The following is a 19,271-nucleotide window of genomic DNA, read 5'->3' as shown; positions in this document are numbered from 1 at the left end:
CTAAAAAAAGGGATCAAATAATTCAGTGAAATGATTGAGATAACAGCAGCACACATGTGCTGTGAGTGTGGTTATATCAGTGAGACGGGCACAGTGACAGCCAGCACTGGATTTCACTGGTGTGTGTGTGTGTTATCACTGTACATATGATAAATATTACATTGTTAACCCCAGAACACACACACGAGTTTTGTAACGCCATCACTACACTTTGTCCTTAATGTAAATATGTAAGAAAAATTTCCCCTTGTGGGACAATTAAAGGATTATTCTATTGTATTCTATTCTATTCACTTTCGCATGGGTGAAAATTTAGGGTTAATTAAGCCTTCACACACACACTGGTTATGTTTTACCTTTAAAAAGAGGTAGAAGAAGAAATATCTACATATCTTCCATCTAAATGTCAAACCAATGGTTTGCCACATGCTGCTGTATGCACCAAGCTGTTATATATGATGCTTTTAAATTGATAAAACAAATGAGAAATAGAATAGAAAAGCTGTAATTCATACGGTCTAATTGTATATGTACAACATTTGTAGTGTTTGAAACTAACCTTTCAGCTGTCCTGACCCCACTGTGCTTTTATCCAGGAGTTTGTCCTTCCAGTCAGCATTCAGCAGCTTCTCAATGGTAGGCATCACTGTTAAGAGAACACTAATGGTACTCAGCGGGACCGCAGTGGGCAGCAGTAGATGGCGTGAAAAATATATTCTGTCAAATAAAATACATCTAACACTAAACTACTTTCTGAGCCTCTCTTCTGCTTTTCTAATGGCATTGATTGAAGAAGACGTTTGAGGTGTCGAAGGGCAGAGGTTGTTTGTGCATCAGGGAGAAGTTCTGAGTGTTTGAGTGGATCAATATTTGGACAGAGAACAATTCAAGGTCAGTGACTGGAGCAAATTTGAGAAAGATTTAAGGCAAGGAGTGCAGGCTGGTTAAAGACTAGAGGGCAACGAGAGTCTTGCACGCGGCTCAGAGAGAAGCCCTTCACTCCCTACCAAAGAAATTGAACACAATCACACATACAAAAAAAAAAAAGCCCCTGAACTCGTTCAGGAATCCAAACAACACCCCCGCTTTGTGAGACAAACCATCACTTCCACACATCGATTTTAAGCAGACTGCATTGTTTAATGCTGAATAGCAGCAGAATGTAGCGCTCTCAAACACGTAAGATATGGAGTCATCAAAGTCTGAGATGGGAAAATTATATGGACGTGTGTGCGAGTAAGAGAGAAAGACTCCCACAGAAGGTAATAACACTGAGGTGCAGAAAAGAGAAAGGCTGAGGGCTGAATTGATACTGTCTGAAATCCAGTAAATACTGAGGCAAAACTGTTAAGTGCCCCTCCGACTACATGCTAACATCCAAACAGCTTGGATCTAAAACGTTACTCTCAAGATACACAACTGACAATTTTAATGAACTTAAGTATTTATGCCTTCCTGAGTCTGGTTTTATATTAATAATAATATATTATAAGTTTCTTCCTGTTAAAATTGAGTTCTTCCTTCCCACAGTTGTCTAATCCTGGTTTGGCTACTAACCGTATGACCGTTGCTGTAAACTGGCATTATACAAGCAAAACACACATTCAATATTTGCATAAAACACGAGTCAAAAATGACATACTTTACATGTCAGTGACTAAAGCTTGTTTTGCTAAGCTTAAACCTTCAGGCCTCATGCTTGTAGGCAGGCGTGACAATGATATCATCTAATTGTCGGTATCTGGCTGTCTGCGAGTATTTGTGCTGTCTCTTATAAAACTGGGAAAATATTCTTTGCAGAACATTTGTAAGTAAAATTAATGTATGTATAAAGTACTTTGCTAAATTGACTTAGCAAGTTTCAATGACTAACATTAGGGCCACCCTGTTAAATGAAATGCTCCTGGTAAATACTCGACATTCAACCCCAAATTGCTCCTAATAGCAGGACAGTTTCTTTCCTTCTTGGGAGGTTGACTTTGTTCTTTATTCCGATCCCTGTGAGCTGTTGCTACAGCAACAACAACTCTACTGGGGGTAAACAGATAAAACCAGCACAAGACATCAACCCATAATGGTACAGTCAGTCACCAAGTAAATTATAAATAAGAGTATGATACAAATAAAACTTTCTCTTGAGTTAAAAACAGCACGCAATCAAACAATCAAGAAATAATAAAACTAGCAATGAATCCTATAATTACATATTATTAATATGTATTAATTCAATAGGCTAATGAACATCAACACCATGGCAGACAGAACTGACTCTCGGTTTGCACCTCTGTGGTTGTAAATAAAGTTTTGAAATGGCGTTTGCTTTTGACAGACCTTCTTTCAAGTTGGATTGTCCCTCTGATCGATCATGCATCCTAGGTTCCTTCAGTCCCATGGGGCTCTGTCTGTGAGGCAGGTCCTTCCCTGGAGATCCCTCCTGTCAGGACAGAAAAGAGAACCTCAATTAAAATCTCACCAAGAACATGCAAATATACTTTATATTTTGATATACCAATCTATGACACATTGTTGACTTCCTAAAATTCCCTGTCATGCCTTTCGTAATCCTTACTGAAGGGGAGCGAGACAGTGGTGGGGTCAACTGGCGAGCCTCGAGGGGCTGAGTTCCTGACCAATCACGCGAAGGAGACGTTTTACGAAGTTCGCCGCTGGTATCCATTGCAGCCCCTCCCCCAGAGTCTTCACGTTCTACTTTGACACCAACGCCTGCCATGTTGACATCCCCACTGGAGTGAATGTGAAGTGCTGGAGGGCTGGGCTCAACCATTCTGTTGAAAGACAAAAAAAAATACACAATACTAGCTGTCATTTGGGTGTGGTGAGGTTTGGGCACTGGGTAATCATCTCCCAGTTCTAGATTTGGGAGTAAACATATTGACAGCAAAGAAGAAAAAATAATAGAAAATTTGTTGGTGGAAAATTTCATCCCTTGCTGTTCAGATATTTTATTTAGACTAAAGCTAAGGACGAAAAAGGAATCCTTAGAGGTGTGTCGGCAACTGGGCTAGAGACTCTTACAACTATGAAGCTTTATGAACGGTCATAGGGAAAATAAACAATATGGTCTTAAACAGAAGTTTGTAATCAAATACTGCTATAGAGCATGATTAAAGCAAAGAGGTGTAAGCTGTGAATAATAAATAATGAGTACTATGAGCATTTATACTGGATACCAACACTTATGCGATCTTTTACTCCAAAAATAATTCGGTTTAGCTGTTTCCCCATTATTTTGATTGCTGTTACTTTTACAGGCATGCACACAAATATTCTACCTCTCAGATAGCCAAACCATTTGGTTGCCATTTAGGGTTTTGGATATTCATTTTTGTTCGTTTGTTTGTTTTGTGACATTTACAAGGTTCAAGGTTCAAGGTTCTTTATTTGTCACATGCATAGTTATACAAGTATAACACACAGTGAAATGTAGCCTGACACGCTCCTCGACATGTGCAAAAATTGGGGGGGGGGGGGGGGGGGGGGGTGTAGAGGAAGAACATTATATATATATATACAGACATATAGTATGTACACTGGGTGAATGTGCAGTAGTAGCAGCAAGCAGGTGAATTCTGTACATTAATATGAATAGACATCTGACTATTTTACAGGATAGACAATATAAACATATTTAAAATTAAAGGAATTGAAATGTACATTGTGCCTTGGTTTAGAGTGTCTGGAAGAGTCCTGTCTCAGTCAATTATAGATGATGTGAGAGGGCGGGTGTGTGTGTTTAGGGCACGGATGGCTTGGGGATAGAAGCTCCTCTTGAGTCTCTCTGTCCTTGCCCGGAAGATGCTGAACCTTCTACCAGATTGCAGAAGTTGGAACAGTTTGTTGTCAGGATGGGACGGGTCCTTCAGTATCTGCGCTGCTCTAGTCCGGCATCTCCTGGTGTAGGTGTCCTGAAGCGGGGGGAGAGCAATCCTGCAGCAGCGTTCTGCTGTACGGATCACTCTCTGGAGAGCTTTTTGGTCCTTCACACAGCTGTTCCCAAACCACGATGTCATGTTCTGTGTGAGGATGCTCTCCACAGCGCCTGTATAGAAAATCCTGAGGATCTTTGGAGAGACCCTGAACTTCCTCAGTTGTCGTAGGTGATACAGGCGCTGCCTAGCCTTTTTGGTCTGGACCTGAATGTGGGCAGCCCATGTCAGGTCTGAGGAGATGTGGACACCAAGATACTTGAAGGACTGCACCCTCTCCACTGGAGCTCCATTGATGATGATGGGCTTGTAGTCTCTGTGCTGACCCCTTCTGAAGTCCACCACCAGCTCCTTGGCCTTGCTGACGTTCAGCTGGAGGTGGTTGTCCTGGCACCACGATGCCAGATTCTTCACTTCATCCATGTAGGCCGCCTCATCGTTGTTGGAGATGGCACCCAACACCACTGTGTCGTCAGCAAACTTCACAATGGTGTTGGAGCCATGGGTGGCCACACAGTCTGAAGTGTAGAGGGAGTAGAGCAGTGGCGAGAGGACACATCCCCGAGGTGCTCCTGTGTTGATGGTGATGCTGTTGGAGAAGCACCTGCCCACCCTCATCACCTGAGTTCTGCCAGTGAGGAAGTCCAACACCCATGCACACAGACGGCTGTTGAGTCCCAGATCCCTCAGCTTTGTGAACAGTCTGCAGGGCACTATTGTGTTAAACGCTGAACTGTAATCAACAAACAGCATTCGCACATAGTTACCCTGTTTCTTGTCCACGTGGCTGAGAGTGGTGTGTAGGACGTGGGCGATGGCATCCTCTGTGGATCTGTTGGATCTGTAGGCGAACTGCAGCGGATCTGTGGTGTCTGGGATGGAGGAGGAGATGATGTTCTTCAGCAGCCTCTCAAACACCTTCATTACTACCGAGGTCAGTGTAACTGGCCGGTAATCGTTCAGGGATGAGGGTTTGCTGTTCTTGGGCACAGGGATGATGGTGGATCTTTTGAAGCATGTGGGGACCACAGACTTCGCCAGGGACTCGTTGAAGATGTAAGTGAACACACCTGCTAGCTGGTCAGCACAGCAGCGCAGCAGACGGCCGGTGATGCCGTCTGGCCCCGCCGCTTTCCTTGTGTTCACTCTCCTCAGTGCCGCTCGGACGTCATGCTCCGCGATGCTGGTCACCGGTCTCTCGCTGATGACGTCACTGAGAGACCGGTGACCAGCATCGCAGTCACCGGTCATCAGCTATTCTGCCTGACCTCCGTCAGCACCCAGTCTCTCCCAATGCTCATCAGGCACATCTTCCAAGCCCAAAAAACAGTATCAGGACAGCCTTACACATCAGTAGTACCTCACATTATCCCTCCAAGGTTTAAGTCATCATTAGTGATATCCCTAACCCTAAACCCTGACTCTAAGCAATCGAAATATGTACTTTTTTATTACTCTTGCAAGTTTTAGCATATCTAAAATTTTAAAAAGGACTTTTGTAAAAAAAAAAAAAAAAAAAAAGATTCTTATTGGTTTTCCATAATTAGATACAATTTTCTTATATCCTGCTTATAACTTAATAATTGCTACAAATAGCTAAATCAATTTGTGACATTTTTGCCTCTTAAAGGAAACCCTAATTTTGAGGTGGTAAATTTAAGAAAAAAAGGTGACTCCTGAATTCAGTTTTGAGAGTTAGGTGGTGGTTGTGTTAAAGTGTGTGTGTGTGTGTGTGTGTCTCCCTCAGTTTGTGACAGTGAATAATGAGAGGTTATAGGGGAGGGAGACAGACAACGCCTCAGTGAGGAAGAAAAGCAGAAAACTGAAGAGGGGACAGGTTGAGTGAGAGAGGTTTGAACCAGAGTGAACTTGAACAAATCAACTCAGGGTTGTGTGCATACGTGTTATTTCCCAGCTCTACAGCAGGAGGAAAGAAAAACACAGCAGACAGCAGAACAAAACAAACAGAACACACAAGGGCAAAAAGTGCACATATATATAAAGAGGCAGAAAAAAAGCCATTGTTGGAGCCGGGGAACAAAGGAAGCCGAGACAATGGGGGAGAGGCTGACAAAAGCCGCCGGCCGCAGGAAACAGGCCGGATAACAATGCCAGCGGAATGTGCCGACCAACTCAGGAACATGGCAAAAAAAAAAAAAAAAAAAGCGCCACCGTTCTGCGGAAAGCATAATAATGATTAGTGCCCCCCCCCTTAGCTTGCACACTGTGTTTCCAAACAAAGCCACCTGTCTGCCAGGGTCCAAGACTCCAAACCTCAGTGATGTATATGCATGCGTTTGTGTGTCTGTGTGTGTGTTAAAAGCTACAAAACACAGGTAGAAACGTTGTGCACCGAACTCAGCTGCCATGTGGTCACAGAAGAGTTGTTTACAGTCTGGTTTTAGCTCCAAGTAATGCATAGAGAGTGCAAGCATTTGCAGGAACGTCCGTGAAGTCTGTTTGTTTCCTGAGACCACAAGGACTTGTCTGCAGATAATTTACATCGCAATGCACCAACTACACTACGCTCCAGGTGGCAGATTTCAAAGAACTATAACAGGAATGAATAATTGGCCGTCAGCTGTACATGTCTGCAACGGAGCATAATTCAGGTGAAAAACTCAATGGGTGCAGTTGCTCTGCAGTTGGTACTAGTCCAGCAAGCAACATCAAGCAAATCTAAGGTTATTATGTGGTGCAAGAATAACCACAGAAAACTATTGAGATACTTTGTCTACTGGAATAATGTTTAATTTAATCTTCAAGGAAATTGGCAGAATAAACAGCTAAACACTTGAATTTCACTCACTACTATGAGCTTGTTTTTTTAGGAAATCCTGACAACTAGATTAAAAAATCTTTAAAGATTGATATTTGTCTTGAACTATAAATTCAGTTCGTCGATAATAAATGCCACACTTAATTTTCTCAGCAGATGACGTGGATTCCTATGACCTCTTGAGAAAGGATAATGACAACTTGGACCAACTTGAAGAGGGCGATTTCTAGAGCTGGGCGATAGAACGATAACGATATGTATCGCGATATAACTTTTACTCGATAGAGAAATTAAGCTATCGCGATAGACCTCGCCGCTCTTGTTCTCTTAAAAAAAAAAAAAAAAAAAAAAGGTCAGCCGATCCAAATTCAGTAGCGCAGAGCCGAACCAATCACAGCCGCAGCGTCACGTCGCGTGACTTGTTACGTACAGCACAAGTGCCAAGCCGCACGTGTGTTTGTTTGGGAAGCAGCCAGCGGGTAATGGAGCCAGCGCATAATGGAGGAAATGAGTGTGCCGACTAGAAAAATCAACCGAGCGTGACCGAAGAGAAAACAGATGATGGTTCCAATGCCGGAGAGATTGTCGAACGGAAGAGCCATAGAAGTTCCGTAGTGTGAAGGTATTTCGGCTATTTCAAGTCTGACAAAAAACAGAGTAGCGTGCACTGTAAATTGTGCCGAAAGCAAGTCTGGAAATACAATAAACTGGTGCATGCGTCACACTGTGCGCCACGTTATTGTTTCGGTGAAATGAATTTCTACAATACTGTTAATTCTACTCTCTGCAGTGTTTAAATGCTTACATATACACACAGTTACTGTCCCTCCACACATACGACTCGGTTCAGCTTCTATGCCCCAGCTTTGTTTACTTTTTCCCACCGAGGCTTCTAGACTTCTGATTGGCCAACATTTCTGCACGGTTAGGAATCTAGCGCCACCTGCTGCTTTGGCATGTTCATAGCAGCGTTTTCCTTCATTTCTGCCTTTATGTGTGGACGGGATTATTTTTTAAAACGAAAACGGAAAATCTCAGTTTTCAAAAATACCCGTGTACGTGTGGACGTAGCCTCAGTCTCTGACTGGAAGCGCTAATTCGTCATTCGGCTTTTGTCAGACTAAAGTAACTGTTAAAACTGTTTGAAAAGCTCAGCTATACAACAAGGAGAGATTGAGAATTTCCTTTTAGTTCTCAGTTTATTTGATATTGACAAAAGTTAGTCAGTTTTGTCTGTTCTTCTGTAAAACAAACTAAGATTTATTTTTAGAATTAATATTTTGTTTCTAAGTGGAATTGACAATTTAGTCTGTTTCATTTGTTCTATTTTGAAACTTAAACGCTTTAGTGGCTGTCTTTTGTGTAGTTTGCAATATTTGCCTTTATTTATCTGAAAAAGTCTCATGTTCCTTAAGTACATCTACCCTGTTGAACTTATTATGGGAAATAAATATTTAAAAACAAGCTGCTGATTATTTCACATTTTACTTGTGAGCAACGGCACATTTAAATCTTACAAATATAGTTATTTGGCTGATATCGTGATAGATATCGTTATCGCCTGAAATGAAAAAAACATATCGTGATATGAAAAAATCTCATATCGCCCAGCTCTAGCGATTTCCCTTTGCAATTCTACAAAGGCTGCAGTGTCAACCCTGTAAAGTGAGACACGTCCCTTACTTACCTGATGAGTTTAATGAACATATTTTGTTTATGAGAACACCAGCTCAACAGTTACGCGGCCCTCTGGGAACACTCCCGAAGCTCCTGACCGGCCCCTCTGCCAACGCCAAGCAACATGAAAAACACATTTCCAGCACTCTAGGAAACACACAGTAATGTTGTTGGTGCATTTTAACACAAACCCACCTGCCTGGCTAGGCTCTAAACCTGTGTGAATGTGTGTGCATTTATGACTCGTTGTGTTTTCAAATCACAAAGCGATAAAAGAAAATCTAATTTACACAGCTGACGGTAACTAAAAAGCACAATAAACACACCTGCAAGCAGGGGGATCACCAGCAATTGAACTCATTTGTTGCCACCTGTTTGATTACTCTTGGTTTAAAGATGATATCACACTCATTTGTATATCTTTCATATTAAAAAAACAACAACTGTGATTTTGCTTCAAATTTTACTGCCTGATTGCATTTGTTATCTGTCATATTTGGGAAAAGTTACCATCAGCTTCAAACCCACAACACTGTTCATCAGCCTAATCCTGTCTGACGTCTGCTTTCAGCTGTGGTGTGTAGTTTTGTAGGGTGTTGGGAAGGAACGATTGTGGAGGGATGGAGGTGGGAAACTGTTATAAGCGAAAACCGCAGCAGTCACCGTCCATGTGGTGGCGAGGGGCTGATTGCCGGAAGAGAGGGGGTTGGAGGGTTGTGCGCAGGCGGCAGTGGCAACATACCGAGCTGAGTCCCACACAGCAAGTTATTCCTGGGTCTTCCCTTCACGTTCCACAGGGGCTGGACCGCAGAGCTGCCACAGGTGGCTTTCACACGCCTCTGCACATACTCTGTGTGTGTGTGTCACCAAGTGCAGAGGTATGCACAGAATCTCAGAAGGCCGCACTGTTGTTGTCAGCGAGGAATGTGCGTCCAGGTGCAAGCATTTTTACAAGCACAAAGGTACTTCAAAAACAATACAATTTGTGCCTTAGGGTGAACAATGCAAACCAGTCAAGGTTATCAGGTTATCGCTTGCCTTCACATCTCTCTCTAGTTAAACACACACTTAGCCTATCTGTACTGACTGCACCTACGTGGAACCTGACCTTGTGCATACATGTATATATGCGGTGTGTTGCATGACTTAAATAGCACTGGCTTCTTCTAAGGTTATCTGATTGAGGCCTGTTTTTCAACCACCTACGGTGTTATTCAGCTTTTATAGGCGCTCACCACATGCTGCTAAGAAATCACAATGAAACAGACCTCAGAGCAGCCAAGAGTTGTTTTTTTCACGTTTACTGAAAAATATTCCAATTATAGTTATATAATAGACATGGACATGATGATGTGTAGACTTTCAGCTTTCATTTGAGGGTACCCACATTCAAATGGGAAGAAGGTTTTAGGAGTTTCAGCTCCTTAACATGTGCCACCCTTTTTTTAAAGGGACCAAAAGTAAATGCACAATTAGGGCTATTTCATAGGCAGGTATGGGCAATTCCTTTGTTATGTCATTATCAATTAAGCAGTAAAAGGCCTGGAGTTGATTTGAGGTGTGGTGCTTGAGTTAGAAGATTTTGCTGTGAACAGACAACATGCGGTCAAAGGACCTCTGCATGCAGGTGAAACAAGCCACCCTTATGGTAAAATGGTAAATGGCCTGTATTTATATAGCGCTTTACTAGTCCCTAAGGACCCCAAAGCGCTTTACATATCCAGTCATCCACCCATTCACACACTGGTGATGGCAAGCTACATTGTAGCCACAGCCACCCTGGGGCGCACTGTCCGGCTGCCGGACACTGGCACCACCGGGCCCTCTGACCACCACCAGTAGGCAACGGGTGAAGTGTCTTGCCCAAGGACACAACGACCGAGACTGTCCAAGCTGGGGCTCGAACCGGCAACCTTCCGATTACAAGGCGAACTCCCAACTCCCAACTCTTGAGCCACGATCGACCCTTAAGCTGAGAAAACAGAAAAAAACCCTTCTGAGAAATTGATACAGCATTGATACAGCGTTTGTTACATTCTGAGAAAGACAGAAAGCACCGATGAAGTCAGCACCACAACACACAATTCTGGAAAAATATCCTTTGGATAGATGGAACCAAGGTTAACCTCTACCAGAATGATGCCAAGAAAAAAATATGGAGAAGGCGTGGAACAGCTCATGGTCCAAAGCCCAATGGCTTGGGTGTGCATGGCTGCCAGTAGCACCAGGACACTAGTGTTTATTGATGATGTAGCACAGGACAGAAGCAGCCGAACAGATTCTGAGGAGTTCAGAGACATACTGTGTCTGACTGATTGGGCAGTGTTTCATAATAAAAATGGACAATGACCCAGAACATACAGCCAAAGAAACCCAGGAGTTTATTAAACCAAAGAAGTCAAATATTCTTGAATGGCCAAATCAGTCACCTGATCTTAACCCAAATGAGCATGCACTTGTTGATGACTAAACTTTAGGGTTAGGCCCACAAACAAACAGCAACTGAAAGCTGCTGCAGTAAAGGCCTGGCAGATCATTAAAAAAGAGGAACACTGCACAATGCCACTGCTGTACTTCTAGAGTTCTAGGGTTCTTGGCCCTCAGGGTCCCCCCATGCAGTGCTCCGAACGTTATTTAAGTGTCTGCCAAATGCTGATTGGTTGACAAGGAAGAAGCGTGAAAAGACGTTAAAGATCAAAAGTACAGCATGAAAAGCACAGACAGTGGCTGCAGTGGACACTTTGCATAGTTTAATTCTTTGTTCCACTTCAGCTCTTTGTATGTTAGAACGTCACTTTTCGCTTCAGCAGTTTGACAGACCAACAGTGACACAAGCAAGAATAGCCCATGGACTGGCTGAACGACATACTTTGTTCACTGACGGCCAGACCGACCATCCCTAACTATCTACACACTATGAGCAAGCTCCTCTTGCTGAACCATAAATTGACTGGAGACCCGAGAAGTTGCATACTTTGCCTTGTGGCAAGTTGCATCTCTTGGTAACATGCTCTTCTTTGTGGACAAAAATATTAAATAATTATATTAAAGAAAGTATTCTATTTCTATATCTGCAAGTTATTAACTTAACCTAACTGCTTGGAAAACAAGCAACTGCAGTTTTTGCTAGCCAAAATTAAAGAGACGTATGATTCCACCTAGCTAAACAAACTAGAATAAAGCTAGCCAGACCTAGCGTTAGCTGATAACTTCCACTAGCTCTGGCTAGCTTTGTTATTAATTAATAATTCCTAGCTCTAGCGTCATTAAAATACGATCACATTCGACAAAACACGTAATTAGTCTCTGACAGGAAGGATTCGGGGAGTTGATCCTCTGAAAGCAGACCACAGTGGCCTCGCTATCCAACCACAGTCATGGCTGCGCTGTTCCAGGACTACCCGCTGCGAGCTGAGCGCTCCCGCCACAACAGACAGGGAGGGGCTGGAGAATGACAGGGAGAGAGCATACCTCTGTCCTCTGACAAAAATGGCCTCCTTTCCTTTGAGCACTCAAAACACTGAAACGTTATACTTCCCATGACACAAGAATCACTTCACACAAAACCTTCAGTTACCCAACAAGTTGTAACATGTAAAACCCAACATTTCCCCCCAGGAGGCTTGGCAATGCAAATCCCTTCTGTTGTTCTCCCTTTCTTTTCTTTTCTTCCTTTGTTTCTTTATTCTTTTCTCACCGCTTGTTTTTCTTTTCACCTTACCCCTCCCAACAAGAGCAGGCTGCTGGGTTTATATCGTCCTTGTCGCTTTCTAACTGCTGCCTGAGGCAGAATAGCACAGAATGCACAATAGACGTAAGAGAGAGTGCCAGGAGCCATTCTCAGCAGTAGCGAGCAGCAGGATAAAATGTTAGACATCTAAAGCAGCCTACTTGGTGATAAACAAATAAAGACATTCTCTTTGTCGGTAGTGAGACTGACAGCTGTAATGGCAGAAGGTTCCTTCTGCCAAATGCAAAAAACAAAAACACAAAATCACTTACTTATACTTGGCTCAGGCACAAGAATCTATCAGGTCAAAAAAAAAAATGCAACAAACAAAGAAAAAGGTAAAATAACTCAGACCCTGATCTGCACGAGTTTCCGTAGCCAGTTTCATCTCTGAAAAACAATCGCATTCAGGAAATTTTCTCACTTGTTGTTCAATTGTCAGCGGTGTTCCATGACCGAACTCACACTATAAGTTTCCAACCTGCTGTGCAGTCATGTTAAGACAAGTGCGAACCAATGTACAAACAAGTGTTTGTGGATATGTTTTGCAGCTAGCACTATTTGATTAGGGATGATAAAACAATTTAGCGTTCCGCACCAGCTATAGAGCCAGTTTGCCCACAGGGCCTTGCTCGGCCTTATCACGGCAAGAGCGTCAAGCAAAACATTACTCAAGCAAACCACATCACCAGTTCAGTCAGTGGTTGTGCTTCATTAGTAACACGGAGCATTAAAAACACACATATTCATTTTTTTAAAGAAACATGCATCTCCTACTTTGATCAGTGTCTATTTAAAGGAAAAGCAAGACTGAATTAAAAGATGTTCACAAACACTTACACAAGCACACCTTGGACTCTCACCTATCCATCTACCCTCTGTAGCTGTCTGTACTTACCTGGTAGTGCAGAGTGGAAGTGAGGAGATCCAACAGCGCTCCCTGACTGGAAGAACTGGAAGAGATCTGCTGACACAGGTCATAGTGAGTGTTTCTCCCTCACCGGTAACGCCTGTCTTTTCTACTCTTCTGTTACCTCTGACCAGCCCCCCCCCCAAGAGGGGAAGTACAAAGAGCCTGTTCAAATCCCATCGTATAGCCGCCGTGTTTGCATAATTAGCATGCTGTTTGCAGGTAACCTTTGCTGCTTACAGACGTGCATGACACTGATCGGACCTCAACCAGCCAACAGGTTTGATTGCGGTGTGATAAGCACATTCACGGGCTTTAGACACTTTCGAACACAGTCGGCTTTATTCTAGGCTTTTTATGATTTCCAGGATGTGTGGCGGGGTGGAGGGGTGGGGGGACAGAAAAATGCCGGGTGGGTGGTTGTAAAGGTAAGGGAATAAGGCAACCGGTCACAACGAATCAAAGAGACAAGCAAACGATTTTAAAACGAAGCAAAAAAAAAAAATTCTTTAAAAAATCTTTACCCTACTATTTACCAAAAACTTTTTAATCAAAGCTCCGATTGCTTTATCGTGATCAGATCATTTGATAAAGCACAAATTTCAACATTTTGATGTACAATGCAGTATTATAAAGCCCCCTCCCTCACTGTTACCTCTCATTTTACATTGTTGGATGTAGTTTGGTCTCTGACTCCTGCGTGCAAGTGGGGAAAGGAGCTCCACAATTAGTTGCCGTAAGTGCACAGTGGTGTATAGTGCAGAGGTAATCTGATCGGACACACTCAAGCTGAAAATGTAGGGAATTCTGGTGTGATGCGAGATACAATATCAGCCAGTTTGGCAGCGCTGCGAGAGAAGTTTTTTGAAGAAAATAAGTAAAGCTTCAGTGAGGTAACAATGTTTAGTCAACTATGTTGTAAATAGATACAAGTAAGCAAACGCACCTTTATGATGTTCCACAAAGGTTACATGGGAGACACACATGATTTTACTTGCCCTCTTTTGTTCCGAGCACTAATTATCTCCTGAAAGATAACAAGAAGCCGTTCCATGTGGTCCATATAGCAACGTGATGATGTTTGTCATTGTGAAGAGAAAATGTGTCGTTAATAAGAACCTCTGCAATGCCATGTGTCTGTCAGCGTAAACAGTTAAAGGTGCTGGTGGGGATTCAACCTCAAAGGAACTGGATACTCAGTTATTTCCCAGCACAGAATAGTTCTTGTTCTACTTGTCCCGTCAGGCATGTTACTTTATTCTTTACATTAGGCGCTGACTACAGCCAAAGTGAGCCATTAAGCCATTATGCTGAGGTGCATCGTAAACACGCCGTGTTTCATGACCTGTGAGTGGCCAGTACCTTTGTCCATATAGTGTATTATGACTTGATGTGAGGTACAGAGTATCTAGAAAGTTTGCACTCATGCAGCTTATGGATGCATGGCAGTGTTTTCAGAAATTTTATCACTCAGTCCGCTCATCTAAATATAATCATCCCTGACTTGAGAAAAAGAAAATAAACATCTCAATGGCCTAAGGATGAAAAATTCAAACTCTAGAAACCAGTGGATGATGTCAGGTGAGCAAGAAAAAAACGAAGACATGTACTGCAGCTTATTGTGAGCATTCCTTTGCAATTTGTCTCACAATTGCAAATCACACTTTAAACTCCTGAATTTCAAACATGCACACAGTTTTACTTGACTTACACACCTTTTCAAGCTCTACTTCTCTGGATCTCCAACAGTTTAAGTCACTTTTATTTAACACTACCTGGCTGCTTTCACATTCAAAAGCTGCTTTTCAATCACATTTCAAGGCCGTCCAACACAACACTTGTACTGAACACTTGTAAGATCGCGCTGAGAGATGAGGTCTCAAAGATTTGTGAGAGTATGTTTTGGTCTTGGATTTTTTTATTTATTTATTTTTTTTAAATATTGGAGAGGTTTGGTAACATGTGGGTACACACACACACACACACACACACACACACACACACACCAGCTTCCTTGTGTTGCTGACTGGGCCTCATTAGAGAATGAGCTCTTAGGACTGGAGACACAAAAGCCTTGCTCTCTTCCTCTTTCCTTCCCCTCTCTTCTTCTGTTCTCTTGGCCTTTTGATGTCAAGAGTACTGAACCATGGTGCATAGTCCAAAGAATAACCTCATCAAGCATACACACACAGTTTTCCAATTTTTTCAAGTTTCTCTTTTTTCCTTTTAGTGTGCAATGAATGCGCGTGTGTGTGTGTGTGTGTGTGTGTGTGTGTGTGTGTGTGTGTGTGTGTGTGTGCGCGCACATACTATAAGGCCTGATAAGTTGCTGTTGTTCTGTGGTCGTTGGTCAGTTCATCACACACAAAGAGCAGTGTTGGGAGCTCCCGCACTGTGATAGAGTGATAGAGACATCACAAAGACTACATTTTACTCCCCTTTTCCTCTTGCAGCTCAGGGGCTGCCCCTCAGGGGTCCACCCACTGCACTGAGCACACACACACACACACACACACACACACACACACACACACACACACACACACGGTATTCCATTACATCTCTACATCACCTCGTACTTGCAAATGCAACAAATATAGATTTAGTGGAGGTTACGTAAAGAGACACAACATGAATGAAGACATTTAGCAGAGATGCATATTAATTCGTACACTGTGGAGCAACTTTATTGTATGAAGACTGAGCTCTGTTTGGGTTGGAAGTTTAAAATCCATATTTAATAAAGGGAAGAAAATAGTTACAAGAAGGGCACACATCACAATAGGGCTGTGCGATATGACCAAAATCTCATATCCCAATATAAGAATTCTATCGTCTCGATAACGATATAAATCACAAAAATGTAACATTTTCTGTAAATTCTGTGAATCTCGGGCAGCTCAACTTGCGTGAAGTGTTTCCAGCTTTGCATCGTGTAGCTGGAGTCGAGTGTTTTAACCGATGCATGAAACGATACATTTTCAGACATAAGTTGTAACGGCCGCCGTTTTCTTTGTGAGTATTTATTACACGGCGTGCTGCGGGGAAAAAGCCTGTTCTAAGGTTTGAGTCTATGGTTTATTTTTTAGCACCTGACGGCTCTTTTTTGCTTCTCATCCGTAAATAATCTGCTCTTTCACGTGATTCAGTGTATTTTGAAAAGTCTCAACAGGATATTGAGCTTTATTGTGAAAGGCTTATGTGGAACATAAACAAGCGGACACGCGATGGTTTTACCGTCGTTGTTGCTAACGACAACGCATAAAAACAGGCACTTGTCCATCTGTAGTGTGGTTATATAAAATATAAGAGAAAGAGAGAACTTTAAGAAATTAATATAGCCACTACAGTGACCATCAAAACGATGAAAAAAATATTGCTGTAAACAGTTTATTTTGCGACACCACGAAACAAACGATAGCGTAAAATGAAACGATAGACGTTTTTATATCGTCATCCGATATATATCGTTATATCGAACAGCCCTACATCACAATACATTTGAGAATCAGCAGCGGCACGAACGAGCGAAGAAAAAATGTTTTGCATGTCAGATAAGAAAGCAAGAGGATTGAAAATCTCATACACACACCATGAGCGTGGCAAGAAAAACAAAATAAGTCTGCTTGCTGGCCCCTGAATAGACTTCCTGACAATCTGAGGTACTAGAATCATTCTATGCACTGCTCATGGTGTTTGTGGCATACATGAAGTAACCTGCAGTAGAAGAAACTCATGGGGAAATATATTCTGGCTGTGAGCTAATCAAACGAAATGACACACAAGTATACCTATATTTATTCGTACAAAGTAGACATCAAACATTTTCCTAATTTACCATGAAATGAAAAATTCTGCTATCAGAAATTTAAGATAGCATATCTAAAGAGTTTCACTTACAAGAGTGCCAAATAGTTTAAATATGATACTAAATGCTGCAGCAAATACATACTGTATTTTTCGAATTATAAGACGCATTAAGCGAAACAAAACAGTCAGATAAGTCAAACTTTACTCAACTCATTCTTCCTGCTTCCTCCACTTGCGTACCATTGATTCATTAATGTTGAAGTCTCTCGCAGCTCGTCTGTTCACGTGTTGTTGCAGTTTATTAATGACTAACCTGGTATTGTGGATGGATTATCTCAGTCGTTCTCCTAAATGAAGTTTGGTCCGTTTACAGCATCCTGCCATGCGATTGCATTTGTCCCTAACCATCGGGAACCCTCACATTAATTTTTATCGAGTGGAAAAAAGTTGGCTTTCATCCTCAAGCTTCACTGTGTTTATGCTATGCTAACATAGCTGTGTAGCTAGCCACCATGTAGCACATGTAGCTAACTTCCTGCTAACTTCTAACTCAGTTAAATTGAATAACTTCTGTTTTCATGGATGCCTGGATGTTAGACTTAATTGTTACACCTGGTGAAGCAGCAACGCTGATCATTTTATTACAGATGAAAGAATTTAGACAGCTTTTTACTCTCAGTGTTTGTTTGACTTCGGGATCTGAAGAAGGAGTGAGAGAGAGACGGAGTTTTGGACCCAGATTCCTCTTGACTACAGTAGCCATAATGTTCCGACAATCCATCAAGAGGTGTGGCTTTGTAGCTTACCAAAGTCATACTAAAACATTTTTTGACAGATTTTTGAGAGCCCAACCAGAATTCATACATAAGGCACACCAGATTATAAGGTACACTGTCGATTTTTGAGAAAATTAAAGGATTTTAAGTGTGCTTTATTGTCCGAAAAATACAAAAGTACAAATAATCTCCAGTCAATGAGAATATGTCATCTTTGTTTTTATTGTATTGTTCCTCTAAGTCAACAAGTCAACACTCATTCTAAATGAGACATATTAAAAACTATGTATTTTCCCCAGAATAGTACATGATGCCTTTCTCCACAATACAGTTTAGTTTTTATAGGGCTGGGCCATATCATACCTTTCACGGTAATACCGGTATAATGTTGGGCAACGATAAGAAAATGAAATATCGCGATAGAATATGGATAAAATGCGCATGCGCAGTGCCTTTGTTTTCATACGCACATGGTGGAAAAAGCATGGTGGCGACGGAGAATGAGAAGGGCGAAAGCGGCTTTCGTCCATCAGATACACAACAAAGCACTATTTTTGGTAGAGCATGCTAGCGGGCTGTCGTTATTACCGTGTTTTTTGGAAAATACGGCACACTTCTGAAAATCAACAGTGCCCCTTATAATCCCGTGCGCCTTATGTATGAATTCTGGTTGTGTTTACTGACCTCGAAATGATTTTATGTGGTACACGGCACTTGAAAATCTGTCAAATGTTTCAGTACAACTTTGCTAAGCTACGAACCCGCACCGCTTGATGGATTGTCGGAGCATTACGGCTATTGTAGGCAGCAGCCTCGCGGAGTGATACGTACTGTGCTTCAACATAATATTACCGTATTGTGTGTGTATAACCTCTTTTTAAGTTTTGTGGATATTATACATGGTTATGCTGAGGATATGTCGGCCAGTTTCCACTGGAAATGCTTTTTGGTTAAACTGTCAGCAAGGAATTTGCACTGTTACGTTTTTATATAACTTTAATGCACATAAAAAACAGCTGCTTGTTTAAGTGAAAATAAATTGATGGGGGTTTTTTTTGCACTAATAAAGTTGTGGAGTTGTAAAGTATTTTGTCTAGTGTCAATTATATCATCAGTTATATCATTATCGCAAATTTTCAAATGTATATCGTGATAAATATTTTTGGTCATATCGACCTGTTCTAAGTGTTTACATGACTTAGCGATCAGAGGGTTAACACATATTACCTCCTTCTATTGTTGTTGTTATGGTCAACTGTAACCCATGCCATCTTAACCAAATATAGAGCTGAATAACTAGTTTTTGCAGTTCCCATCACAAGCTCCCCATACAAATCCTAACATCAGTAAGATGGAAACATTAGTGGGACAGCTGCTTTCTTAGTAAATGGGCACCATCACCTCAAAGCAAGAGGACAAAGACGTGCACGTGAGGTTAACCGTAGATAAAGTGTGTAGAAGGGGACAGCATAACATCTACCAAAGTAGGGTTAAAATGTGACTTGGAGTCGAAAGTGCTTTGATTCATAGTGACATCACAATTTTAGCTGACTATACTGTAAAATAAATGTTGGTTGCCCAATGCGGCAGCTATATTCAAGCAGTACCAACTGCACATGAAATTCCCTGGGAAAATGGAGGC

General features: G+C 41.9%; 1 protein-coding gene across 5 annotated transcripts in view; it reads right to left on the bottom strand.

Annotated features, from left to right (window-relative positions):
- sox13 (SRY-box transcription factor 13) overlaps positions 1-19,271 on the bottom strand; it is a 53,406-nt gene that overhangs the window by 19,720 nt on the left and 14,415 nt on the right. For 3 of the 5 annotated variants that reach the window (XM_026169004.2, XM_026169005.2, XM_026169006.2), the window contains 3 exons: positions 2,570-2,786; positions 2,332-2,434; positions 560-646 (listed from right to left, as the gene is read on the bottom strand). In XM_026169004.2, the coding sequence (XP_026024789.1) occupies positions 560-646; positions 2,332-2,434; positions 2,570-2,785 (406 nt within the window). In that variant the 5' untranslated portion in view covers position 2,786. Of the gene's footprint in view, positions 1-559; positions 647-2,331; positions 2,435-2,569; positions 2,787-13,031; positions 16,236-19,271 lie in introns of those variants that run through there. The other 2 variants (XM_026169002.2, XM_026169003.2) reach the window with 2 other exon arrangements.

This window comes from Astatotilapia calliptera, chromosome 5 (assembly GCF_964374335.1).
Source record: "Astatotilapia calliptera chromosome 5, fAstCal68.1, whole genome shotgun sequence".
In the NCBI taxonomy this organism is placed as follows: domain Eukaryota; kingdom Metazoa; phylum Chordata; class Actinopteri; order Cichliformes; family Cichlidae; genus Astatotilapia; species Astatotilapia calliptera.
Note: the sequence above shows the minus strand (reverse complement) of the source record. Positions and strands in the feature narration are given on the sequence as shown.